This window comes from Amblyomma americanum, chromosome 7, assembly GCF_052857255.1.
Source record: "Amblyomma americanum isolate KBUSLIRL-KWMA chromosome 7, ASM5285725v1, whole genome shotgun sequence".
In the NCBI taxonomy this organism is placed as follows: Eukaryota; Metazoa; Arthropoda; class Arachnida; order Ixodida; family Ixodidae; genus Amblyomma; species Amblyomma americanum.
The window spans coordinates 16,733,616-16,761,091 of NC_135503.1; the positions used below are offsets into that span (position 1 = coordinate 16,733,616).

The 27,476-nt window shown below is 46.4% G+C and overlaps 2 protein-coding genes and 1 long non-coding RNA gene across 9 annotated transcripts in view; all 3 read right to left on the reverse strand.

Annotated features, from left to right (window-relative positions):
* Nucleotides 1–1,409: 1,409 nt before the first annotated feature.
* On the reverse strand, nt 1,410–9,043 carry LOC144098572 (uncharacterized). 4 transcript variants are annotated; one of them, XR_013307207.1, is made up of 4 exons: nt 8,929–9,043; nt 8,449–8,569; nt 7,208–7,427; nt 1,410–6,595 (listed from the first exon to the last, which is right to left on the reverse strand). It is a non-coding gene; the product is annotated as an uncharacterized LOC144098572 (long non-coding RNA). The 4 variants fall into 4 exon arrangements; XR_013307204.1 differs by having other exon boundaries at nt 8,656–9,016; XR_013307205.1 differs by having other exon boundaries at nt 8,675–8,977.
* Nucleotides 9,044–14,115: 5,072 nt separating this feature from the next.
* Nucleotides 14,116–17,376, reverse strand: LOC144096961 (uncharacterized). Its single transcript, XM_077629769.1, has 2 exons — nt 16,438–17,376; nt 14,116–15,170 (listed from the first exon to the last, which is right to left on the reverse strand). Exons 1-2 carry the CDS (start codon nt 16,655–16,657, stop codon nt 14,644–14,646), a joined length of 747 nt encoding a protein of 248 aa, XP_077485895.1. The 5' UTR covers nt 16,658–17,376; the 3' UTR covers nt 14,116–14,643.
* Nucleotides 17,377–20,941: 3,565 nt separating this feature from the next.
* LOC144098573 (uncharacterized) overlaps nt 20,942–27,476 on the reverse strand; it is a 49,683-nt gene continuing 43,148 nt past the window's right edge. For all 4 annotated transcript variants that reach the window (XM_077631318.1, XM_077631319.1, XM_077631320.1 and 1 more), the window contains one exon: nt 20,942–26,116. Coding sequence is in view for 3 of the 4 variants with exons in the window: in XM_077631319.1 (XP_077487445.1) it covers nt 25,513–26,067 (555 nt within the window). In the remaining variant the exon portion in view is untranslated. The remainder of the gene's footprint in view (nt 26,117–27,476) is intronic.

Consider the following 27,476-nt stretch of genomic DNA (forward strand, 5'->3'; position numbering starts at 1 on the left):
TTTTCCACGGCACCTTCATTCACTTATTGGCACGAGCTTCTGCGCTCTGTGGAAGCCACATGTGCCATGTGTCAGCTATCTGGGCTAGGCAGAGAAGCTAGGCAGTGAATGGTGTCAGCCAAAAGCGGGCATCTAATCAATATTCAGAATGTGCTCTCCCATTTGTAAAGGCCCAAGCGGCTGACAGGAGCAGTTTTTAGTCGTTGAATGGAACAATTGCAGTGCTACCTGGGCATCGCAGGTTCCCTATAGCGAATGTAAGCTATATGCAACAAGAAATCATACGACACCACACGGAACACTGTGCAACAAATGGTTGCGTCACAATTTTGGTACGAATATTGGGAAAACTGGTGCCACATGGAGGTAGGTCAGTGGCAAGAATACATAGATGAACGACATGCATACGATTGTCTGAAGTGGCGGTGCTTGGTTTGTTGTCTGCGTCATACGGCCACCTAATGATGTCATGCATTTTTCTTGCCATCACAGGGATTTTCTGTACCATATGAGAGTGCACACAGACACACACACATATACACAAGCTGCTGGCTTTTCTCGCAATGACACTGGCAATGCTCACACATTAAGAAGGCAGCCAGGTTAACTGTTTTTTTTTGTGTTGGAGGCTAGTTGAGAAACTCTGCTTGAAAAAGTGACACCGAGTAGAAGGAAGGAAGGAATAAACATTTATTGAGACGGAAGAAGGCAGTTGAAGCAAAGCATATGGTGTCTTCAGTCCAAGACCCCAGTGGCCATTTTTAGGAGCTTATAGGGTGCCTCGATGCGCGCTTCCCTAGGTGCTTAGTGATTGCGGTGCAATTTAGAAGCGACCAATGAAAGCTGTTGCAAATGTCATGGCTGTATCCATTTTGAACGCCAGTATTTACGAGGAAACGCAGCACGTGTGACGGCATGTCGGGCTACACTCACACTCTTCTTCAAAGCACTTGCCAACTATTAAATAGCTGCCTCCATGGGTACTCTGTGAAACAAGAAAAATATTTATGAAAGTTTTGTTTACATGTGTTTCAATGGGCCATGCTTCCGTTCCATACCCCCAGCCAGGAATCACACCCAAGTGTACTTAACATGGTGTTTTAAAAATACATTGTATTTGAAACGATGCTTCATGTTTTAGGAATCTGCTCTAGGACGAGCTCGGCTGTTCTGCACGAAGGGACGACACCACAGGTGCAGTGTGAAGTCGAAAAATTGCATTGAAAACCTTTGCTTCCATGTATTCTTATCGGTGCTCAGCCTACTTTTCACCCCCAGTTTTACCCCAGTCGTCCCAGCCGGCGACAGCAGTGCTACCACATCTTGCTTACGTCACAAATCGTTGCTGGTCTATAATCCAACACACAAAAACATCGTCAATCTGAAATAGCAAAAGCACCGCACAAAAATCAAAACCAAGCACTTTTAATACCTGGAATAATGTGCAGTACATAGCAAATACTACAACATAGTCAGAATAATCAGTAAAACCTTTGAAATGAAAACGCGATGTGCACAATATATGCCACTAAATACAAATGCACATTATATCACAACAGCACTGGTGAAAGAATGCTGCTCAACTGGGAACCACTGAATAACATGTACATAGCGGTAGTTCCTATATATTACAGAAAGGGACAAAAATCACCTGGAACTGCTCCACTCTAGTCAAGAAATATCATAGCTGCAGCATTGCTAATGAGAAAACACAGCAGACAACACAACGATGACTGCAGATAACTCTGGTAAGCAAATTATACGCAGCAATCACAACGTTCCCGAAGTTTTAATTTGTAACAGTTTAATTTGCACTGACCACAAGGCTATCTATCGCAGCAGTTACCACCAGATGAATGCAGTTACCACACGAAATGGCAATAACAAGAAGCACAATATGCAAACCACACATACTGCTCAAAATCTTCCATTAGATTAAAGTGTAACAATTCTTACGTAATGCAGAGTCAACATGGCAGACGGTAACAAAACCAGTACAATAGCTCCAAGATGTTAACAGAATACAGGAGCACATGACCACTGTCAGAAAAATCTTTGTGCAAGGACAGAACAGAGAGGGATGATAGATGTCACAGGCATTTGTCTGTCCTGTCCTGTGCCTGTTGCATTCAGGTTTTTCTATCTATGCAGAACCAACTCACCCGGCAACAGGCTGCACTAGATGGCCGTAGATACCTGCAGCGACATCTTGTGACTGCCACCTGCATAACCAGCGGGTTGCATGCATGCACAGCAGCTTGCACAGCAGCATGCATGCTTGCATGCATGCACAGCAGCAGCATGAACATAATAATATTGACGTTGCTTTGGCACCTCAACTCTTCCCTCACGACGTGTAATGGAAATAGAAGGGTTTGCTGCATTCATGTGCAAGCGGCATTTACTTGCGTGAGTATAAAAAACTCGGTACATTTCGCAAGGTAACGCTAAAGAAGAGTTTGACACCCCATGTATGATCCATCTTATCCTGTCCGTGCCTGTACCGAAGTTTTCACAGGCGAAGAGCGCAAGTTTCACTGGCCGATCTCATTGATACACTAGCTGCCGATGTTCGTGAGAATAAGGTGTGAGCACCAATCTCTATGCTTATTCAAATAGGCACCTTGGTCTCGTCAACATCAGGTGCATTATAAAGGCTTCCTTCAATTCCAACTACCTGATTCGAACAAATTTTGTCCTATCTTAATTTAAATTACTGTCAGTCAACTCTAGAAGACATGCCCTCATCGAACACAGCCTTGTATGCACAGTTAGGAGAGTCTATGAGCAGCGCTGCTGCCACTGTTTCATATTCGGGTTGAGCTTTACAGCCCGCCCAGAAATTTCACTGTAAGAACAGCATTTTTCTTTATTTTATTTGCAAGCATTCTTTATGAAACAATGCATACATTGATGGCTCACCACCGCTGGCTGGCTTGGTCTGTGCACACGTGCAACCTGGCCAGTAATGCAAGCCTACAGGTATAGCTAACCACATGCTCCCATGCTCTTATCATCCCATAGGAGGTCTGTACTTAGCATGCTGCAAACAGTAATGACAATAATGATAGGCATAATAAGCAAGAAGCACACTAAAAATCTACAACAGGACAAGCAGCAGACATATTCACCACAGAGTTAATACAAACAGAGAAAAACAGATTCATTTAAACAGAAATTAAGACATTTGTGTTCATACAGAATGAATATAACAGGTACTGATATGTGGCTCTGGACCCTAAGTCAAATGTCTTGGGCATGGCATAAAACACAAGGGGAATGCAGTAAAAGTGATGGCACAAGCATAAAGACAAAACACGAATGCAAGGGGAAGCAAGCCTGTAAGCTATGTTAAGTGGTAAGAGAAAGGTGGAGTAATAACCTGCCAGTTAAACAGCAAGAGATAAGCAAGCCTCAGAGCAATAAAATTTATAGTTAATTGAATTATATAACACTATGCTGCACAAGCAGTCAATTAGAAGAATCCATGAATCCATTGTACAACAGCATCTCAAAAGAATGCATCTCAAGAAGTATCCTAAACATAGTTCAGAATGGATTCTGGCAAAATATATCAATGAGTTCCCAAGTGCACATTTTACAGCACAAGGCACTGCAGTTGGGCTTTAAACACTCTAGAACACTCTAAATTCAGTTGTACAAGCTATAGTCAATCAAGAGGCCTGACTTGATGATTATAATATATTATTGTAAATACAGGCACAGCTCACTGCACAATTTTAACAACTGATATGCAGTACTGTTACTAACATTGAAAGCCCTTGGCTAATAATAGGGTGCACAATATACAAGCCACAGTAATACCACTGTTCATTTCCTTACCATTACACTTGCTGCAAATATTTACAAGGCAGCATATTTGTACTTGCACTATTTAAGGGTAAAGTGACCTCTTGTTCATATGTCACTTTGACTGTAAGGAGATGTAACAACAAACTACAGCAGTATGCTACTGTAACAATATAAGAAATAAGCATGGCAATTTTTATCATTTTATCTCTCAACTATGCCATCTATTCCCCTTAAACTCACACAGAGGAACTGCAAGCAGCTTAGTGAAGCACAGCTTCCCTTGAGAAAGCCGAGAAAAACAGCAAGCTTTTGATGCAATCAAACGTTCCACTAAAAAAAAAAGATTGGTTCTCTCATATGCATTCAACAAGAAAGAAAAGAGAAAATCCAATATCTGGAAAAGACACAAGGCTGCAATACTTAAAGCGCTGGAATAGTGGCCCTTCCATGACAACATGGTCAAAAACAAACTTATTTCAGTCAGCTGCTCATATTCCATTTAAATATACACAGTGTTTACAAAAACAAAAACTCAAACAAAATGCTATGAGTCTGTAAAATTTTAAGTGCAGTTTTCACACAGCTGACATAATGAGTGCCTCAGAGGCGTGGTTTAAACCAAACCATCAATGCAATTTTTCACCATCAATGGTGGGAGTAACAAAGTCAGTTTCTGTGCCCAGGTGATATGGCTGCATTTAAAGAATAATCTGGTTTTATTGTGACAGCGCATAAAAAAGCCAGATAAAAATAGGTACTTGTAAGTTACTGCACTTCACTTAATCTCAGCCATGCATCCTTCACACTAAAATGGGGCATCAAAACTGACTGTTCCTCTCTTCTATGTTTTTTTTTTCTGTAGCTCAAAGCAGCATAGATAACCTAGTCTGACTTTTCATTACTGGATCACATTGGAAAAAAGTATGCCCTGCAAGCAACAACTGAACCTCAAACGTGGTCACCACAAAGAAATAAAGGGTAAAATTGTAAACTCTGGGGTTTAGCATCACGAAGTATTGCATGGGCTAAGAGGGATGCCACAGTGGAAGGCTCCAGATTAATTTCGGCCACCTGGGGTTCTTTCATCTGTGCTGACATTGCACAGCACTTAAGCGCCTTTTGCATTTCACCTCAATCAAAACGTGCCGGCTGCGACTGCGACTGAACCTGGGTCCTCCACCTCAGCAACCAAGCGCACTCACTGCCGAGTTACCGCAGCAGGTCATGAATGGTTTCTCCCTTTCTATGGAAGCTCAAATGATGCCCTAGCACTTCATTCAAATGAGTACTAAATGCACATACATCTGGGAGAAAAGCTTCGCCTATCACAGAAGAGCACCCTGGATCAGACACCTAGAAATGTAATGTATATGACTGATTGTCACCTACAAAGCGCTTTTGCCTTAGCTCGTGTTCTAATAAAAAGGAAGTAATGTCACTACAATTAAGAATCAACTTTACAAACTCCTGAGGCAAATGCACAACAAAAGTAAGCGGTGTTTAGCAACTTGCTTTTCAATGTTCCCAGTGATACTGGTCAATATTCCCAGCAAACTGTTTTCTTGTATCACAGCAAACACTCGGGCCCATATTCTGGAAGTGTGGACATGCCACTTTAGTCCATGCCAAGTGGTTTGAGCCAAAATGGCGGAGATGTTTGCTGTGTGACAACCACAGTATATATTCTTACACCGTTGTGACGACAGCTGACTTGCCCTTTCCAGCTCCGTAATCTTGCCTGAAACTGCACTGGCCATTGCATCCAAAATTGTAGTGCAAAAGGAAATATTAGAAAACAATTAATGCTATAAGTGTTATAAACATAGTTGATTTATATTAAAGCGTTCTAAAAAAGAAACTGGCGGCTATGCTTAATTTAAAGGTAGAGAGAGCCTTTGAGCAGAGCCAAGACAGCGGCATTCGCCATTTTCTGGAGAGATAGATTTTATGGTTTTATGGGTGCTTTAACGTCCCAAAGCGACTCAGGCTATAAGAGACGCCGTAGTGAAGGGCTCAGGAAATTTCGACCATCTGGGGTTCTTTAACGTTCACTGACATCGCACAATACATGGGCCTCAAGAATTTCGCCTCCATCAAAATTCGCCCACCTCGGCTGGGATCGAACCCGCTTCTCTCGAGTCACCAGACGAGCGCCATAACCACTGAGCCACCGCGGTGGCTCTGAAGCGATAGAATGCGGCCAATTAGCACCCCCGTCATTTGGACATGTTCACTTAATGGACAATTCCAGAATATGGGCCCTGGTCAACAACAGTTTTCTTTGGAACTGTCTCCTGTTGTGCCATAGGGCCGCTAACGGAGCTAAGGAAAAATTTGAAACGTCCCCAAATTTTGTGCAACTCAATCATTACAGCCTTCATCTCCGCTGCCATCGCACCTTTCGTTTTCATTAATGGCACATGCACTGTCATGGCCACTTCCACCGTCACAGTCATGGCCAGCCATGGACTGGTTGCAACTGCCACGGCCACCACTTTCATGGCTACTGCCTCCATAACAGCTGGGTTCTTCATCACTGCTGTGCTGGCGAATGTCGGATGACTGCTCACCAGGAGGGAGATATGTGCTGGAGTCTGAGCTGCTGTTACATTTGAGTTGATGATTCCGCTTGTGCTTTCGACACTTCATGGCGACAACATTCACTTCCTCTGGAAGGAAGGTGGTGCAGCAGAAGTAGATAAGGAACAGTACAGCCCCTATCCCGATAGCCACATACATTATGGTATCTATTGTTGATACCATGGTGCCACTGTGCTCTGACCTAAGGGAAACAAGATAAAGGCATGCAGTTACAGAAAAGTTTCCATTGCTTACATTATTACATGTCATCAAATTTCTGCACTTTAAACAGCAAAATGACAAAGGCTAACTTTGAAGCATAGCAGACTCTCCAGAAGTGTTGTGACAGATGCTTACACATGAGGAGCAGTCAGAAAAGGATTGCTCAAACATTAAGAAAATGCTAAGCTGTCCTTAATGATAAGCTAAAATCAGGCATAAAAATTGCAGAATCTGAATATTCTACACGCAAAGAGGGCTGTTAAACTCCAACAAAGCTCTCTACCCCAAAGACAAGTAGTATATAATATCACGATTAAACACTGTCTAGTTTAATATTGTTTGATAGTTAAAGTACAAAATGCAGCTCAACAAAACAGCAGCGGCCAAAAAGAATTTAAAAGCAAGCACGAGCATTCGAAAGGAACAAGCAATACAATGGGCAGGAGATGCACACGAAAATTAACCTCATCAGCGGGAAATATGTCATGCTCGAAACTAGCCGTGGAAGCAGATTCATGTTGCATGATTTACAGAACAACACACATGCATGGCAACGAGCAAAAATACAAGTAAAGAAAAAAATAAAGCCTACCACGAGATCTTTCATCTCACAGCACCGTTCTTATGACTGCCTGAGCCACGGTATCTGTGATGGCGGCTACTGGCACAGTGGTACCCAGCTGTGAGCGCCGGCATGCGCACCAAAGAAGGCCAACTAGAGCCACAAGTAGCAGGAACACACAGGACGCAATCAACGCTGCTTGCTCGCCAATCTTCATGGACAGCCCGATGCATGTCAGCCAATGGCAAGCCTTGAAGCAATGCAACAATGGCAGAATCAGGCTTCTGGCATGAATTTGTTGCTTAATAATAATAATAATAATAATTGGTTTTTGGGGAAAGGAAATGGCGCAGTATCTGTCTCATATATCTCTGGACACCAGAAGGGAAGGGATAAAGGAGGGAGTGAAAGAAGAAAGGAAGAAAGGTGCCGTAGTGGAGGGCTCCAGAATAATTTCGGCCACCTGGCGATCTTTTGACATTGCACAGCACACGGGCGCCTTATCGTTTTGCCTCCATAAAAACGCAGCCGTCCCTGGAGGCAAAACGCTGGAAATCCAACTTCTGGGACCACACCTCATAATGCTAGGTGATAGGTGATGGCAATTTCGTTCTGCTTTTTCAATCACGGCCGCCAAAAATTACACCAGGAGATTTGCTAAAATAGGTATTCCCCATTCCCTTCATAAAAATAGCTTAGCACCTACTTTGACCATGCAGTTTTCCAACTAGACCCAAAAGACAGCATGAAAGTAACAAAAATTGGTGCCACTAATTTATGAGGCAATGGAATGCTATGGAACGGAGGTTTCTAAATTAGTTCATGCACACAGACTTTACAGGCTGCATGCATACGATCACAAAACACGAATTCTACAAGTAACAACATTCTCTATTTGCAATAATACTGTCAACATCATTTCTAGGCACCAATGAGGTGAACGACCATTCGCGGCTCTTTGACAAATGTCTGCAACACTTAACTGTCAGGAGCTCAGTTATCAATTACTACGCACAGCAGGAATTAAAGACGCAAAGGTAAACGCAGTCGTACTATCAGCTAGCACAAACATGGAATTACAATTGCTCCATTCACGAACGAAACGCAAAATGCGGGTATTACGAGGGTGCACGGGCGTGAAAGTTGTGAACATAATCGTAAAACTACGAAATTAGTACGTAATTTAACAGCAAAATGAGGCATGCGCGCTTGAGAGAACCGGCTCGCAGCATGACAAAAAAACATTGCAGGTTTCTTGACAGGAGGCTCACCAAAGAATGGAGATGCCGAAAAATGGGTAAAGCAGTCCCCCCGCAGATTTCCTTGCAGGCACGAAAGAGTTCAGCACAAACTCCTAGCGACCCTCAGCCGATATGAACCGTGATCTTACATCTGTAACAAAAACATATAATTATGGCAAATGATAGCCGCATGCGCGTGAGACGATTTTCTCGCATCAAAATGAAGTTTTTTTGTACCTCCATCGGATCAACTCACAGCTTTATAGCAGCTACAACTTTTACACCACTTCGCAGCGTTATCCAAAGAGTGCTATCTTGGAACTGTGACCAGCTTGAAGCGGATTCCAACGTTTGCGGTCAGAGTAGCATAACGACAGCAGTATGGAAATGTTACCTAGTTGTCACGCGGCAGACTACGGGGCTAGCGTGTAGCACAGGCAAAACTAAACGCTACACTTTGACACTGGCGACATTGCGCACGTGAAACGAGAAACCATAAAAACTACGTGCCAAGAAATTTGTACAGCAGGCTATGGATTGGAAGGTAACCGCAATCTCTGAGGCCATACAGGCCACGGTGATCCCAACGTTCCAAGGCAGTTTCAGTTGCGCAGCCTGCCGCTTGCTGGTGTGGCTACCGTGGACGTCGCTAGAACTAACAGCGCTGCAGTCGCACTTTTCTGCATGACTCATGAGCCGTCTGCTACACCTCCGTAAAGACAAGCAGCGCCGCGCCCGTACCTGCAGGTAATTTTTTTTTCCGGCGACACCAAGCAAGAATGCAGTCTAGTTGGCGTTGGTACATGGTGAAAATACCACGCTGCTTGGAGGACACAAGGGCACACACTTTAACATTTCACTGTGTTCTTTTCGTTGGCTGCACCACTTAACACAAATCAGATGTAATGACAGAACTGGTCTGGTGTACAAGCATCAAGCTGTTCATTACCATCCCACATGCTGGTGAGATGAAGAACTGCAATGGTAGGAGATAAACCAGTGCTCTTTGAGTTCCTTGGTCTGTAACTTCTGAAAGTGCTGCCTTGTGTACCAGGACCACGCTCTATTTATTTATTTATTTATTTTTTGTACGACGCGGCAGTTGTCTGTGATGAACAGTTTCCGAGTTTTCCGCCAGCTATTAATCAAGGTTTGTCTTTACACCTGCACAGAGCCATCTGCTACCATCAGGGTTCTCTCAAGGTCGTGACAGAGGCTACATGTTTGAACAGCTGCTTGCGCAGCTTGTAGCAATTCACAATGCTGCTGCCACCTTCTCGACAACGCTTTCGGAACTATAAGACGGCCTGCAACCAGCTTTCTAGAGCCGGGCGAAAAGCAGGATGGCATGTGTCACATTTGCTTGAAGTCGCCAAGCGCACGGATTTCATCACAAAGAAGGCTTCACAATCGCTACGAGCGCCATCCGCACAACACACACACGCGCGCGCGCACACACACACACACACAAACACACACACACACACACACACTCACACACACACACACACACACACACACACACACACACACACACACACACACACACACACACACACACACACACACACACACACACACACAGCTTGATCCGACTATTGTGTCTTTACTTACCCGCCTCTGTGGCTCAGTGGTTAGGGCGCTCGGCTACTTATCAGTGGTACCCGGGTTCGAACCCGACCGCGGCGGCAGCGTTTCGATGGAGGCGAAACGCAAAGGCGCCCGTGTGCTGTGCGATGTCAGTGCATGTTAAATATCCCCAGGTGGTCGAAATTATTCTGGAGCCCTCCACTACGGCCCCTCTTTCTTCCTTACTTCTTTCACTACCTCCTTTATCCCTTCCCTTACGGCGCAGTTCAGGTGTCCGCCGAGATATGAGACAGATACTGCGCCATTTTCTTTTCCCAAAAAAACAATTTTAATTTTCCAATTTTACCCGCCGCGGTGGCTCAGTGGTTATAATAGGCGCTCGGCTACTGATCTGGAGTTCCCGGGTTCGAACCCGACCGCGGCGGCTGCGTTTTTATGGAGGCAAAACGCTAAGGCGCCCGTGTGCTGTGCGATGGCAGTGCACGTTAAAGATCCCCAGGTGGTCGAAATTCTTCCGGAGCCCCCCACTACGGCACATCTTTAATTCTTCATTTCTTCTTTCACTCTCTCCTTTAACCCTTCCCTTACGGCGCGGTTCAGGTTTCCAACGATATATGAGACAGATACTGCGCCATATCCTTCAAGTTTCTCCAAAAACCAATTATTATTATTATCATTATTATTATTATTATTATTATTATTATTATTATTATTATTATTATTATTATTATTATTATTATTATTATTATTATTATTATTATTATTATTATTATTATTATTTCTCAATTTTCTGTCGTTACTGCAGCGCACGAAGCTCCCGCGATAGCAGACGATGTAACAAAGCTCGACGACAGCGCCACTAGTTCCCGGGACCGCCACATCAGCCACCTCCCGAGCGGAGCTGCGAAACTGAAACTGTCTGAACGTCTGAGCGTTGATACAGGTGTTCACGTACAGCAATGTTTTGCCGGCAGATGGCAGCACCCGTTCAAGGGCATAAGCTAGCAAGGCACCTCGGATACTTGGAAGCATATTCGGGAGGTGGCTGATGCGATTGGCATAGTTTCTAAATGAATGACTCGGGAAAACTTCAGAACGGGTTCAGAAGCGGTGGGCGTTTAGATGATAGTCTGTTCGTGCTTACCTAATGCATAGAAATGGCGGTGCATATGACAACGTGAACAGGGAACTCCTGCGGAACATACTGAAAGATCAAGTTATTGGTCATGAAATGATTGATTTCCTACAGGAAATATACCGAGATAATAAAATTGAAGTTGCATATGGGATGAAGTACAACCGTCGACGTGCGCAAAAAGATTAGGGCAGGGTTGTCCTCACCGCTGCTGTTCATGCCTTGTATAAGTACGGAAATAAAGCTACTAGTAATAATCTAGGTTATAATCCGTTGTATAGATTAGGCAGAAAGGTCGTAGAGCAGCGCGGCTCTCCGGTTTTATGTTGCCATGATCATCACTAGCCTGACTACGTCCAGTGGAGGGCAAAGGCTTCTCCCATGTCTCTCCAATTAACCTTGTCCTTTGCCAGCTGAGGCCACCGTATCCCCGCAAACCTCTTATTCTCATCCGCCCATCTAACTTTCTGCCGCCCCTGCTACACTTGCCTTCTCTTGGAATTACATTATTAGCAGATAGCCAGGAAGATTTGCAAACTCTGATTAATTCTTGTGGAGACGAAGGAGATGCTCTATAGGTTTCACTTTTACGCAGTTTCACGTAGTTGTAAGTCAAGTCTGATGACTTTCAACGATTCCATTGACCAGGTGCTTACAATACAAGGCCATGAAACACCAAGGTTGGCAAAATACAAAAAGTACGAATGGACTGTTACGGCGAAAGGGCGAAGAAATGCTGCGATAATGAAAATGAAATATGTGGCATTATTGGAGCACAATAAGTATGAAGTACTGGGAGGTATTTGGGAACGAATAATGGTGCCAGGGCTCATTTTCGGGAATGCGGTTTTGTGCCTAAGGGCAAAATTTCGGTCGGCACTAGAAATAAATCACAGAGTTGTTGGAAATTAGCACTTGATGGCCACGGAAAAGCCACAAACGAGGCGATACAGGAAGAAATGGCATGGGCATTGCTCGAAGCACTGTAATCTCAGTAAAATATTTATGAAGAACGCCTGAGGAAATTGGGCGATAACAGGTGGGCAGCTAAGGTGTTTAAATACTTATATAGACAGAGCGTTGGCTCACAGTGGCGGAAAAGGACTAGGAAACAACCATGCAGTAAGTATGCAAGAAACAAGGACAGTGACAGGTAAAAAACAGAAAACGTAAAAACTAGATTAATTCAATGGAAAAGAAGCAGTCTGCAGAAAGTGTAAAAGGCAGATCAGGAAGGGGTCGTTCTATGAACACTCAAGAGGCAGTGCCCTACTCTTCGAAGCTAGATAGGATGTCTTAGAACGCGAAGCTACAAAAATAAAGTTAACGCAAAATATGACTTATGTGCAGTGTGTGGTAAATCTACAGAAACAATTCAACACCTTGTACTAGAATACAGCAGTATCCATCCGGATGTCGATGCAGGCACAGTCGTTCTCCCTGAGGCCCTAAGGTTTAGAGGTAACGATGGTAATGTGAATGAATCTGCGGTAGAGGCCAGCGATTGGATTATTGGTGGCTCAAAACCAGAGAGGTGACATAAGGTTAGAAATGTAGGATTAAAAATGTATCTAAAGCAAATTGCGAACTTGTAGACCGATTTATAACACCGTTAAATAAATAATAAAAAAGCCTAGCATGGCGCAACTGCCACCACCCATTTCAAAGGGGACGCTCCTGTCTTCCATCCATCCGTCCATTCATACATCCGTGGCTTGCACAGCGACCGCAAAGCACATTCTGGGTTGCACAGCTAGGTGGCTATAGGTTCGCTTTAGTTCCAAACCAGCCTCATGACTTCTACCAGTCGACATGCGCTATTTGGGTGGTACAACTATAAAATGAAAAACCTGCTCGAAAGAAGAAGATTCTAGGATTCCTCGATGCGTGCACCCTATGCGTTTCACAAAACCGGAGCCATGCAAGGCGCCACACAGCACCTACCTCTGTGCACATGGACCCGGAGTACCTCGTCATTTGCTCTGCTGCTTGAGTGGTTCGCAGGCAGATTCACTCGTTTCATCAGTTTCACATTTAAAATATATTTTAGAAGCGCCATGGATGTTTGCTAGGAACAGGAAGTTTCTGGGAGAGGGGTGCGAGGGAGGCAGCGGCCCACAGTGGCCTCCCTAATTGACATGGGGAAAGGGGTACGCCATGGTTGCGCAAATTTTGTACCACATCGTTCCTTGCTACCCACAAGACATAAACGGGCGCTACTTTGAACTTTGTCCTCCCCTTATGGAGATACCTGTGCATGGAACGCTTGAAGGATTTTTATCGAGACAAGACTTATTCCAGATATTACCTCAACGTCTTATATTACCTCAGTCAGGTTTTTTTCACGACAATGTATGGAAACTCCTCGTGTTGAACTCACAGGATGGATACTATTGTAACACTAATTTCAGTAAAAGCTTCGGCGACACCCACTGCTGAATATTTGAGCGTGTACTATTTTTTTTTGGGATCATACAGGCACGTATGTTGCCTCAGTGTCGGCGGCACCATCCTGACTGCCGCCATATTGCTCGATGGACTGCTTTTGTTCACTTGACGCTACCAACGGCTCTCTGGGCGACACATGATTGTTGGCTAAGCCGCTGCGCGCCCCTACCGCAAGGACGATGAATTGGTAGCGCCAGGGACAAAAGGCAGTCCAGCCAGTAGTATGGCGGCAGTCAGGCCGGAAAGCTTTATATAGAATAAAGGAGGCGCTCAGCAATCATTTATGGTCGCCCTGCACACTATACCGATTAATCTCCTTGCAGACCCAGCCAATCCGGAATGAGCGGACACGTGCCAATGCAGTTACGGCAGCGTCCGAATTGACGAGCGGTGCGCAACCTCTGTATCACCTGTTACTAAGGTCTGACCAACCATCAGTAAAAACCTGTTGACCAGGAACTGTCATCAATGACTTTCTTTCATTGTTTTTTCCTACCGGCATTGTGGCGAAGAGGATCGATGAGTGCAAGGTGGAAGACAACGACAACAAGCGCCCGGTGCGAATCATCAGTGCGAAGTCCAAGAACTTCACATGCCATAGAACTCTGTCTGCAGGCGATCTGGCATCACATCACTGGCACGTCTTCATTTACATACATGTACTCTATCGCAATCACACTTTCTCTACAGATACGCGAATTAATCATAAAATGGACAATGATTAAGCAGAAGTGACAAGTGTTGAGAGTTCATTAGACACATCACTGAAAGGCAGCGGCTGCACCTGACTGCTACGCTGCGGTGCAGTCTCCTTCAGACTTTAGCTGCTTTAGCGTGCGCGCATCGATGATCGAGTCATCCCATTTTCTTATTCCACAGCCGTACATATCCTTTTGGGAAAAGCGGCGGATCCTTGGTCTTGCCGACAGATTGGCCACCTGTAAGCAGTGTGGACAGCTCAAGCCCTTTCCCAAAAGCCTTGTACAGCTACGTTAGGCTCTAGCTCACTTCACAGCTCACAAGTGGGCGATAGCTATTTCTTCACTGTTCAGTCATTCAGGCAGGCTTGGGCTTCTCTGTTGCTCTATCTTGACAGTCTTTTTCTTGGCGTATGACTGGTAGGTCTGAGTGCAGACTGTGTGCTTCCGTGGTGGTTCCGCTGTGGGAGGGGGCGTGTAATCGATAGGGGGCTCGATGTAGTAGGGGTAGTACGAGTGGCCGTTCCGCTGTTGCTGCTGTTGCTGGTCATTGAAAGGCGGGAACGGTAGGGGCTGCGGCTGTGTCTTTGGTTGCGGCTGCGGATGTGGCTGCGGAAACGGCTGCGGCTGTTCGTCCGGGCGCCATTGGTGGTGCTGCTCTCGAGGGTCCATGGTGGGCGACTGCGGCTGCTGCTGTTCATCGGCGAACAGCGGGTGCCTCATTTGGTTGCTGCTGTTGCCGTTGTTGCCAAGGTAGGAGCGCACGTTGCAGAGGAGCCAGAGGCCGAATATGCCGCAAGCGGCTATTACGGTGAGCATTATGAACCATAGCAACAGGTTTTCCATGAGCACCGCCGTGGTGAGGCGTGGGCAGAGTCGACCTGCGAGTTGGGTTCGGGAAGTTGTAGTTTAGTGCAAGAGCGCGCTTTGCTCGACGATGTAGGACCTGCTTTGCAAGCTAGTCTTGACATCTAATCTCCAGTAATGGGACGTGTGAATAAAATAAACAAGGACGTGCTATTAGGCGTGTAGAAGCAAAATGCACAATTATTTTGCAGTTTAGAAACCCTTCATCTACTGCACCTTTCCTTCTCTCACATTTAAGCCAGAGAATTATGTTGCTTGATCGCCATCACGTGGAGTGCAATGATTAGCCACGTGTTGAGTCACACATTCTACCGAGTGTAGTAAATTTTCTTATACTGCGTTCACTGAGGCAGTGGACGTCGTAATATATTTTTAGAAAAGTATATTAGGCGTTGATAATTATCTGCGCAGGGCACTAAGCAAAAACACGAACCAATCAATCAAGCAAATCGTAATAATGTCGTATTGTTCACAAAAATGCAAATGATCGGATTATCTTCGCATAAACGCATAGACGACCGGTACAATTTTTCATGTTGTGCTAGATACGCCTCAAGGTTAGGAATAAATAAATATTGTCAAAAAAACGTAAAAGCGCTAATAATCCATTTGCCAACCTACTGAATGCATATGTCTGCTATATTTCCTTTTCTTTGTCCCACAGTAACACACACCTAAGCCACATGTTAACTCGTGTGTTCACTCAAAGATTCGCTATGCTCATCTCTTTAGTAGGCCACCATTAGGCAGTTAAAAAAAAGGAGTGGAGGAGGGGGTAGAGTACTAGAGTATAAGGTGTGCACTACAATTTCGTGAAGAAACCAGCCAATAGAGAAGGGAAGAGGGCCTACGGTGTCCATGCCCTTAATCTTGCCTATTTAACTTGGAAGGTAGGCGATGCGATGACCGTGGTTTTGATTCTCGGCTGCTGAGCCGAAAGACGCGGGTTCGATCCCGGCCGCGGCGGTCGCATTTCGATGGAGGCGAAATTCTAGAGGCCCACGTACTGTGCGATGTCAGTGCACCTTAAAGAACCCCAGGCGGTCAAAATTATCCGGAGCCCTCCGCTACGGCGTCTCTCATAGCCTGAGTCTCTTTGGGACGTTTAACCTCACAAAACTAAAAGCAAACCATCAATTTTGAAGTGTCGTGATCCTCTCTCGTGCACACCGATACCAGTGCGTAGCCAGGCTGTTGGTTTTTGCCTAGGATGGACATCTTACGCTTTACGGATTAAAACGACCGACTGCTCAATCGAAGAGTGTTGAACTGCGCACCCACCTGGATAGAGATATGGTCCACAGGGTGGAAACGCTCGTACCAGTGGCCTTGCCGCTGCACAGCGTAAGGGCGCCCAGAGACATGCAATGCGCGTTGTACGTTGTTGACGTGTTTTCGGCGGCGGCGGCAGGGGGGCAGCTCGGCGTGACAGCGTGGCGGCTGGGTGCGATACGCTGTCGGTCTCAGCCGCGGCGTTCTCTTCCGTGCCCGAATAGGCCATGTGGAACGGATGCGAACAACGCTGGTGGCGGATCGAGAATGCGGAGGAGGCGAGGGCGAAAGCGACCCTATCCCTGCCGGGTGGATGAAGCAGCCCTGTCGGAAGGAGGGGCCTTCGTCGCCGCTCTCATTCGGGTTTCCCGACCCCTGCCTGCTTGCTTGCCACAGTGGAGCGTAACGCCTTTTGTATGTACAATACGTTTCCCAAAGCAGGGAATGAGACTCCATTATCTGTCAGAAGCAGTCAATTATCTCCAAGGTATGCACGCGAGCGATATGTAAGAAAAGCAATATGTAGGGTTGCACGTGAATACGGCCACTTGTTACGGCGCGAGCTGTATTAGCCTAGTTTCCCCGGTTTCTCACCGTTGTCGGTGTCGTCAGCGTGCGTAGGAAGACTCACAGCAAGAAAATAGACGGCTATATACAAAGCTGCTGGTTTGGGGCCATATAGGGTCTCACACTCCGGCGAGGGCCAATTTGGGCGACCAGATTCGAATTGCAGGCTCTATACCCACATCGCGATGAAGGATATGCTTCTTTTCAGCTACGAATCCTCCCAGTCCGCCCAAAGAGAGTTCATTGCCAGTGGCAAAAGAGGTCATTATGTTATTCGTTTCGCGAACCAGCTAGAGCGCTGATCTCTCGTCGCACCCTGGGGGTAAATAAGTGGCTGTAATGCTTACTGCGAAAGAGTACTATAGTGTCAGAATGCGAAAATGTCGGCATTTTTCTGTGACCTGGCCCTTCAAAAGCACTACCCACCAGCCATCTCTCCACCTCCCACCCACGCTCCGCCAGCCTCGCCACGCCGTGACTATATATAGGCTTTGCCGTTTTGCGTTCCTAAGAGAACAATGATATACTTACTATGTCTACATGAGGGAGGAGATACGCTTAGATAGTGAATGTAATGGATCGGTAAATGAAGTGTTTAAATGACCTGCTCTCTCTCTCTCTCTCAAGGGAGAACAAAAAAGAAACAACTTCGAGTGCATGTTCAAGATCCCCAGGTGGTCAAAATTATTGCGGAGCCCTCCGCCGCGGCAAGTCTTCCTCCACTCATTTCTTCATTCCTCCCTTCCCTCACGGCGTGGTTGAAGTGTCCACCGAGATGCGAAACAGTTACTGCGCATTTCACTCCCTTAAAAACGGATTGTTGTATTATTCAAGACGTGCCCTTCGCGACGGCAGTATATTTCTACTGCCCCCATACCTCCTAACTTCGCCCACTGTCGCCCCCACGTGGTTGTTACGGCCCATGGCCGCCTAGACCGGAGCTTCTTGATCATACAGGTTACGAAGCACTGCCCCAAACAGTGCTATTCCTTTTGGCCACCTCGTGAAGGTAAGAAAATATGGAGGCGTCATCTGGGAGCGGCAGATAGAAGCTCATCATTCGTCGTCACTACCTTAAGAAGCGCTAAAATGTATTGCGTTTTTAACTCTGAATTTATTATCTATCTCGTGGACAGTAATATAAATTGATTTTTTTTTTACAGCGTTCATTCCGCCTATTTTGTTGCCAGGCGCCGCCACGGCTCCCCGCCGTATCTTGAGGGGTACAGTAATCCGTGCACTGTTCTTTGTCAACAGACGACCCGACGGTCACCTTACGTAACTCCGATTTTTAGCCCGATGAAACCGCCGGGCCGAACTGTGACATACGTACCTTCTGGGTAGTCTCCAAGCTGGTATGACAATGCACTCTGACCTAGATAACATTCTCATTTGCCAACAAGTCTAAGCGTTACGACGGTCGTCCTGCCCACAGCTATAGCTGGAAATGAAAAAGATGAAGTGCCGAAAGAAAAATAGCAGACGGTTTAGCATGGCTAAGCATAGAATGTCGTGCAGTGGCACTAGTTACGATGGACACTTAAGGACGTATCTGTCCGAAAGGTCTATACGGTAAAGGCCTGCTACCCAAGGGCCCTTACCTGGAAGGCATTTGCCACGAAGGCCTTCACCTCAAAGGCCTTCATTGCCACAAATGCATTTTCCCGACGGCATTTACCTTGAAGGTCTGCACCCAGGTGAAGGCCCGGGAGGTGTACACGCCCGGCAGGTTGCCCATAACTTAGTGGGCAGGTGGGCCGCCTGCCTTAAACAGGCTTCAGACATGTACGTATTATAGTGTACAAAAGCAAGATAACTCTCCCCCCTCCTCCAACTTCCCATCACTGCCACTTTGTGTGGGGGCGCCACCTGACAAAGCACTTCTCGTGTCAAAACGGGACCACTGCGCCAGTCTCGACACAAGAATTCCATTGTCAGGTGGCGCCCCCACGCAGAGTGGCAGTGATGGGAAGTTGGATGTGGGTGGTGAGGGCCTGTTTTTTTTTTTTGTCCGCGATAGTATGTATGCCCGAAATCGGAAAATGCGCCTAGTAGTGCTACCGCACACAAAACGCACAATCCCGACGCCAGCGCAGAAGAAGCGTATAGCAGAGCGACTGAGGCGCGTCGCGTCCGCTGGTTTCGGATATACAAGCCGAAGGCGGCGCAGCGCCTCATCCGCTGTTCCCAGCCAGCGAGGTTCCCGTAGTCGTCTTTCAGGCGCACGTGCACAGGGGACGAATGCAAATATAGCAAAAAGGAGCATCCGCAATCCGCCGGGCGTCTGGTATCGCTCCGAGCGTCGCCGGGCGGTCTGCACCGGTGGCGTTGCATGTTCTTCCCTTCCAGATGAATCGTGTGCACACAAAGCAAGTGACGAAAGAAATCATGTCCAAGATACTGGTCGCGAAAATAAGACGTATCGCTGTATACTCTGCCCGACGGTACAGCGGTCCAAGGCGCGCTCATTATGCGTTCAATATACTTCACTGGGGAAATAAGACAATTCTATATATCACTTGATCCTTTGCCCCCAAACACTGAACTCCTGGCCCTAGGAAACACTGCACAGTCGGTATATACGGGGTGTCCTACGTAACGTGAGGCGAATGCTAAAAAAAAAAAACTGCTGCTCGTTGCTAGAAGCACACTATAGTTTAGTTAGCAGTCGTTCGAGCAAGTAGCGCGCTTTAGTTACGTGAGCCTCCCTTTCTAAATAAACAACTCATTCATTCATTCATTCATATGTTAGCGGAAAATATTAGTTAAAAAAAAACACTGCGTGACAACATCGTCATGGACCAGCAGGCGATTGCCAGTTTCTTGCACTACCGACCTTTTAAAACGACTTTTTACACAGATGTCTCCATAGAAACGCGTCTGCTCAAGGAATCCCTTCACATACAAATGACAAGCCAAGCGATTAACAGGACGCAGGGCAATCTACCCGAGATATACATCCGCACGATAGGCAACGTTTTCCCTACATAAGCAGCAGCCCGTCTCGTTTTTCATCCCATTGTGAACAAGGCACCCGTAGTGGTGCCGAAACGTCAATTCTCTTACGGTTATTTTTTTCCTTTATGACTTTGGTCAGTGTTCGTTTAAAAGGATATGCTAATCTCTAGTCTACTTTGGGGCACGTCGGATTTTAAGCACAATTTGTACATTCATCTTTCCTTTCGTCTTCAGATGTTCGTGGGTCTTTAAATATTTTTTCCTTCATTTGTCCACCTTCATATATTTGCACTTCTCATTACGCGCGATATTTTACGTTCCTGTGTCAGTACTTTTCCAGTCCTACTGTCGTTAAATGCCATTAACGCCCGATTGTTCAACACTGAATTAGAATCCAATGTTTGCCGCTTCCTTCCCACACATTCTGAGAGCGGTTGTAGCTTGCTTTGGCTATCTGCAAGAAGTACCACATCATCCGTCTGTGCGATGTGAGTGCGCGTTAAAGAACCTCAGGAGGTCGAAACTATCCGGAGCCCTACACTACGGCCTCTCTCGTAGCCCGAGTAGCTTTGAGACTTTAAACCCCATAAAGTATCATCCGCATACACTAAACCTAGAAGACATTGGTCTGTTGTTAGCTGCTTGTTTGACTTTGCTTCAGTGCGGGCGGGCATATCCCGGCACCCTAACTTTGCTGATCTCAATTGCGAAATCTGACGGCGTGCGCTGAAGACTTGTCTCATACTGTACTACCAGAAAGCACGTAGATATAGCCTAGCCGGAGCCACATTGTGCCGGGAGCAACTCTCTCTCTCTCTCACACACACACATTCACTTTTCCACCTCTTCCTCCCTCCCTCTCCGCCTCCCTTTCGAGCGCGCTCATCTGTAATGCATTCCTGGCTAATATTTGCACACAAAGGGGAGCGGGCATTGTGTTGCCTCACTTGTCTGTCAAGCAGCACACAACCACCGGCGGCGGTCGATGTCAGTGACGTGGATCGGCCTTTTATTAACACCCACACACAAAAAAAAACACAGCGCTCGACATGAGTGACAGAGCAAACGTGTAACCGCCGCGTAACAACAGCAAGCAAACAAAAAACAATAACAGACAGAGGACTACGGGTGTTCCACTCACCACAGGGAAACGCCGTGCATGCAGACGCACAAGGAAGAAGCTCAAACGATGTGCACCAGTTGTAACAATGCAAATTCACGCGGAAGGATCACTCACGGGAGTTCGTTCGCTCTTACTAGCGAAACTCAAAGCGGAGTTGCAATTTCTGCTACGTGGAACGAGCATAGAATTTGCATTTATTGCAGTTATTTTCCTTAGATAGATCACCGAGGTCGATTGCGGTTTTTACCTTAAGAGGTGCAACGTTGTGAGTTGTTTTGCGCAGCGGAGTAGAAATTCCCTGCAACAAAACGGAGAATGCGAAACTACGCGGTATAGCGAAACCGTCGTAGCCACGTATTCGGAGATTTCGCATTCTTAAAAGCGAGCTTCCCCGCACAGTTTAGCATGCCCAATACAGATGACTGGACTTCGTCGTTCGAACGAATACAAAGCTTCGTGAGTGCGTAGTTTTGTGTACATTTTCATCATGCGTTTTATCCTTTCTGTAGTCGTCCCGACGAGCTCGTTCTATTTTATTTTTATTTTTTTGGCCGAAGAAAGGCATAACTGTGGCGTTCGGGGAAACTCATTTGCAGAATTGCGCGCAGCTTCCATCACAGCTTACCACCGAACACTCGAGACTATTTCTCACTCAGGGCACGTGACAAACACATACACAGACCGGAACATTCACCGAAGCTCACGGAGGACACTCATATAACAGACACAAAGGCAAAAAAAAAGGGCCGAAGTTCGCACGAAATCCTCAAACTAAAAAGAGAACATACGGACATAACAACAAAGTGTAAAGAAATATCTTTACCCAGATTAACGAGACGTTTTTATTCACGGGTCTGCGATTTCTTTTTCCTGAAAGAAATTCTGCAAACTGAGACTGGACATATTCTGCACCTCGAGTTGTCAAGCACAGCTCTAGAATGCGCCATGAAATTAATCTAGATGGCAGCATCTGGCTGGCTATAGGCTATATGAATCTAAGCAGCAATATAATGGGTTATATGCGTCTAAATGGCAAAAAAGCAGAGGGTTATAAGATTCGCGCAAGCTAGGCGAAAACAAGCAACCTTTGCCTGCTTGCCTATGAAAGCTGGCAACCGTGAGTAATGCCTTGAGTGAGCAATAGGCGTCACTGCGGGACTTAGAGATCAAAAAGTAAATTCATCGCAAAGATTCCATTCCGTGACCAATGCCTGTCGAGGCAAACGCAGGGGCAATGAGAACAGCTATTTTGAGCGATAATTTATACGGGGTTAATAGCTGCGTATGGGATTTTTGTTCGAGGTGGATGAGTTGCTGTCAGAGCTGTAGTGTTTAGTAAATGAAAACTACCGGTTTTCAGTCCGGACCAATGGTATTATCCAGGTGGTGCTGATGAACTTCCAACTTTAAAGCCGCTGCTTACATGAAGTCGAGATGACAGCTGGGTCGCTATGGTTTCATCTCCACGAAGGAAGGCGAAATATCCTTGAGTACTTTTCATAAACTATCAGTGGGTGGATAGTTTTAGTGTTAGAAGAGCGCAGTTCAGAAAATTCGCGCATGGCATCAAAAATATTAACGTGGATTTCGACCCACCGACTTATCAGTCTGTGGCCCGCTGTAGAATTTTCGTGACCAACAGACTTCTAATCGGACCTTTCTGCATTAAAACGGGCACAAAAGATAGAAGGAAGCCAGCTTTTATGGCGAAGCAGCAATGGTCTATCACTACATCCTACTACAACTAAATAATTAGGAATACAAGAGAGGAAAAAAAACGCATGCAGTGCGAAGCATCTTTGCTCAGTATTACTGTGGTAACCGTTTAACGATTCGTGCAGCAACGGGTGAGTAGCACGACGTCAAGATAGCTTTAGTATTGCGATTTAATACAAACACCTAGTCAAATTTTGTTAGCGCAGTGAGCCTTGGCTCGGTTAAGGATTTGTAATAGAGGATAAACTCGGTGTTAACTGTTCAGAGAATTCGAATCGGAACAAGTTTTGCTCATTGTTTTTTTTTTCAGGCCTGTCGCGACCGTAGGAAAGGTAGTCATATAGTTAGGTTTAATTACCGACTTTTACTCTAATTATTTAAAACTGCGAATCAGATGACACCGTTACAACGTTCAGTTATTTTTAGTTTTTTTTTTCAGTCACGCGCTCAATAGTACTCGCCAAGAAAGCAGGTGAGGATAGCTAGCTCTCCTTTGTGCCACAACACAGGACATGTGCAAAAAGGAGCATCCGAGAAATTTGAGAATACGAGAGCGACCAATGCGAGTTTTTCTCGAAAACTACGCATACTTATTAAAGTGATCCATAAAATACGTGCCAAAATAAATGGCCTTCAAATTTACGCTCATCATTCAGCTCAAATTTATAACCAATAAAATCACCGTAAGTTCATTCACATCAATTTGCAATCAAACTTCATTAAGCTCTCGTTTTCGGGGACATCGCCCGTGAGTGCTCAGCAGAGTCCAGGTTTCTAGAATCGGGCTTGAGAAACCGATGCGGGGTTCTCGCAAAGATGCTTCGCATAAAACGATATGTGCACACATATTCTTGGTACTACGCGCCTTGCGCGAAAGCAGCAAGTGAACGATAAAAAAAAATCGGTGGTAAAATCAGGTTACATATAGCCACCGCCGCGTGATGATTGGGCATTTCCGACATCGACTGTCGGCTTAACTACCCTAAAAAATTATGAGAACAGCTCATAACCAGAGTATAGAAAACGATTCTGGCAGCCATGCATTGGAGTATTACAGCTGAACCTCGTTACAACGAAGCTGAAGGGGCCCGGCGATTACTTCGTTATAGCCGCAGCTTCGATATAGCCCGTAGTTGACCGAGCTTTCAAGGGGAATCGCCATTGCTTCGTTATATCCATTATTTCCTAATACACCGTTTCGTTATAACGAGGCTCGACTGCATACGAAACGACTTCAACAATGAAGAGTGAATATAAGGTAAAAAAAAATCTCGCATGCAAATCACTTGCACGGGACAACTAACATTCTGCACGTACACAAAACACACTAGGAAACAAAGTGTACCGGCCTCCACGCGAAACACACGGCAACAAGATATATAAGGGAGACTTCTCAAGTCGAATGTTAGTCATTTAGCTTCATTACTGCTGCAAGCTTAACAGTGGGAAATCGGTATATGGCGTATGATAAATGTCACACTGAGTTCAACCAGCTATTGTGGTTGGAGCATGTATCGTACAAACAGACCCTGCACAAGGACAGCACACACATGTACAGTATATATTTACATATCTCGCTGTCGTCTATCCGCTGTGCCCGGCAACCAGGCGAAATACAAGAACAAGAAGAAAAAAAGAAGACAAGCAAGCAGGTTGAAATGCATTAGCGGAGATAATAAAGAATAGCGTATAGGGGAAACGAGCGTCTACAACCAGTGGAGTAATACGCTTCAAAGAGTGGGCGGAAGACCCGCAAGGAAACGTAAGAACGTGTTCAGTAGCACGATAGCTGGATATGAGTAACAAGTATGCGTTTTCACATTGCTCTGCAGAGAACCGTGTCCTGCTATATTCGGAACGGTTGCTAATCAGTTGATCAGCAAATATACAAAGGTCGATTTGCGCTTATCTCCCGTAGGCACATGGTGTCAATGAAATAATGTTACTCCGGTGACCTCGCGTGCTATTTGTGTCGTTGACACTCTCCTGGTCACCGCTATTGTGAAGATGCATGCGACGCCGAAAACGATGCACTAATGATGATGACAGCATTTCTGCCGCGGAAAAGAGAGAGATAACGGCATTAATGCAGGAGCATGGGCATCGGGATGTACGGTCGTTCTGGCAGTAGTTTGGCATTCAAAGGGAATGTTCGCGCACCTCTCTCGGTGGTCGGGTGACGAAAACTGTTAGGCATAGTGATAGCGCATGATTAATGAGTGCATGCGAGGGATGGACCGCAACCACGTCGCTCCTTCCGCACGGCATCGAGGGCCCTTCGGGAGCCCCACGCCAGCAGATGTCGCGTTACAGGTGAGATTCTTGCTGTACTGCGTTCACCATTTCACGCGGAATCATCGCCCGGGGCCAAGGGCTATTCGTGCCGTTGAGGAGCTGAAGGCAGCGATTGTTTAGAAAAAAGCTGAAAAGTTTCGAAACGGCCAAGGAGACAACTCGGCCGGGTGACGTAACCACCCGCGTGCTTTTACAGCAAAGAGCGTCTGTTGAAGGCCCTGTTGATAGTGCACGGTGAAAATGTAGTGATTAAGGTAAAGAATGCGTCCCGTCCAAGGACGGCCAAAACAGGCTCAAGCGTGTGTTGCCTCCGTTCACTCCAGCTTCGATCCGGACGAAGCAACAGCTTTTCAAGGTCGCCGCACACAGACATGAACAATCGCTTCGTCCGCACCCCCCTACCACGCCCCACAAGTTCGATGAATTCACTCCTCGCCGTCAGCGTCCGCGTCATGAACGGCAGCGGGGGCTCCGAACCCTGCACCTCCGCTCGAAGACTCGGGTGGACCTCCGTGGAAGCCCTCGTTGACGTGGCTCACGGCGTGGTGCTCCTCGGGCGGCTTCCAGGACGATGACGTGGCCGCCTCAGAATGGTGCTCCTGCGAAGACGCCGGCGGCGCGCCGTAAGGCTTGGTCAGGCTCACGGGCGTCGCGTAGTCGGGCTCCTTATCCGCCGTCAGCGGCATGCAGCTCAGGTCTTCGTGGTGGTCGGGACTCCCGGGCACCTTGATCTCCGGCACGTCCAGGTCGTGGTTGTCCAGGCACTGAGTTGTCGAGCCGGACCCACCGGGCCCGTCGTCGTCGCAGTCCTTGTAGTTGAGCACCGGGTAGAGGCGGCCGTGCTTAATGCTGGAGTTGGCGTTGATCATGCCGTAGTCCTTGGCGTCCGAGCAGAAGCGCTTGAACGCCACGTACAGCCCGATGAGCGTGATGCTGATGCCCACGAACAGCACGATGCCCAGCATGATTCCGAAGATCATGGCGGCGGCTGCTTACGCTTGCGCTGTGGTCGACAGGAGGAATGCGTACCTGCGCAGACAAAAAAAAAAGAAGACGCCAAATCAGTTTGAAGACTGCGCTGAGTGTGCTTATAGAAGAGCCTCAACCAGCCATCGAGCTTGGCGAGTTTCCATAAATCTAAAGCCTCTGTAAATTTTAACAGCGGGAAATTTGAAATTCTGCGAGTTGAGAAGGAAAAATCCGGGACATTCCGCGCGTTAGTCTTTCGCGCGATGCTTCTTGTTTCGTGCTGCACAGTTGTGAGCACGTTCGCACTTTTAATCCCTTCCCTACTCCCTACCTCTGTTTCACTGCCTTCTCTTCTTTCACGGTGGCCCGCGCGCCGTCTTAATTCTTTCCACGTTTATGGCAAATCGTTCTCGCCATCGCCTGCCGCGCTCTTCTCCTCAATGATAGAGGTCGTCGAGAAGTTGGCTTTTCCTCGCATCTCTCGAACCTGGCGGGCGAGCTCGCTGTGGGTACCTCAAAGAACAGCGAAAACAAATAAAATCGCGCTATATTCGTACTTTTGTTTTAGATAGAACCCGAGGTACTTTCCGAAGTAGACTATTCAAGGACAAAAACTCGCGTCGTATTCGTGCAAATGCGGCAATACTGTTTTCGACAGGCGCCAGCATCGTGATATATCCCATAGAAGCATGCAGGCGCACTGCTGCCAGTGCCGCAGTGATTGACGCGCTAGTTAGCGCGTTCTTTAGCAGATCATGCATTCAAAGAGAATTCAGAAGATAAAGTTTATCGCATTCACATCATTCTATCATTTATACCATGTCCACAAACACAAAATAAAAAAAAACACGTGGCTGCTAAAACACAATTCCGTGAAAAAATGCTAAAATCCTCTATTTTTCGTAGGGACGCGTGAAGCTAGGGACCTTAGCCATATCCAATAGGCATACTGCGCGGTCCTAGGGGTGTAGCCCTCACAGACGTGGTGCAAAAAAATAAGGGCTTCAACTACTCTGTGACGTAAAACAGCAGCCGTAATAACGGAAGGGTCAGCGTCGCTGTTCAAGAAATATAGCGGTGGGAGGAGGACTGGGTGGACAACGAAACCGTTGCGGTCTTGGTAAGCGGCCGATGCTTCGCAAAGCGCAAGACACAGACCGTACTGCAGTCTACGGTAAAACAACCGGGTTCATATGTGATTACATTTGCAATAAGTACACAAACAGCGCAGCTAGAGCATAGAGTATTTTGAAACTGAGAAAGAGGTGACAGAAAAAAAAGCAAGCGACATGCAAAAGAGTTCCATCATAGCATGCGCAAAAACTAGGACGTAGTATGGTTTCGGTTTTTTTTTTATCAGGTTGTTAGATGTTCAAAAGGTGACTGCGAGCACTCAGCAGATGTTTTTAGCATAACGGAG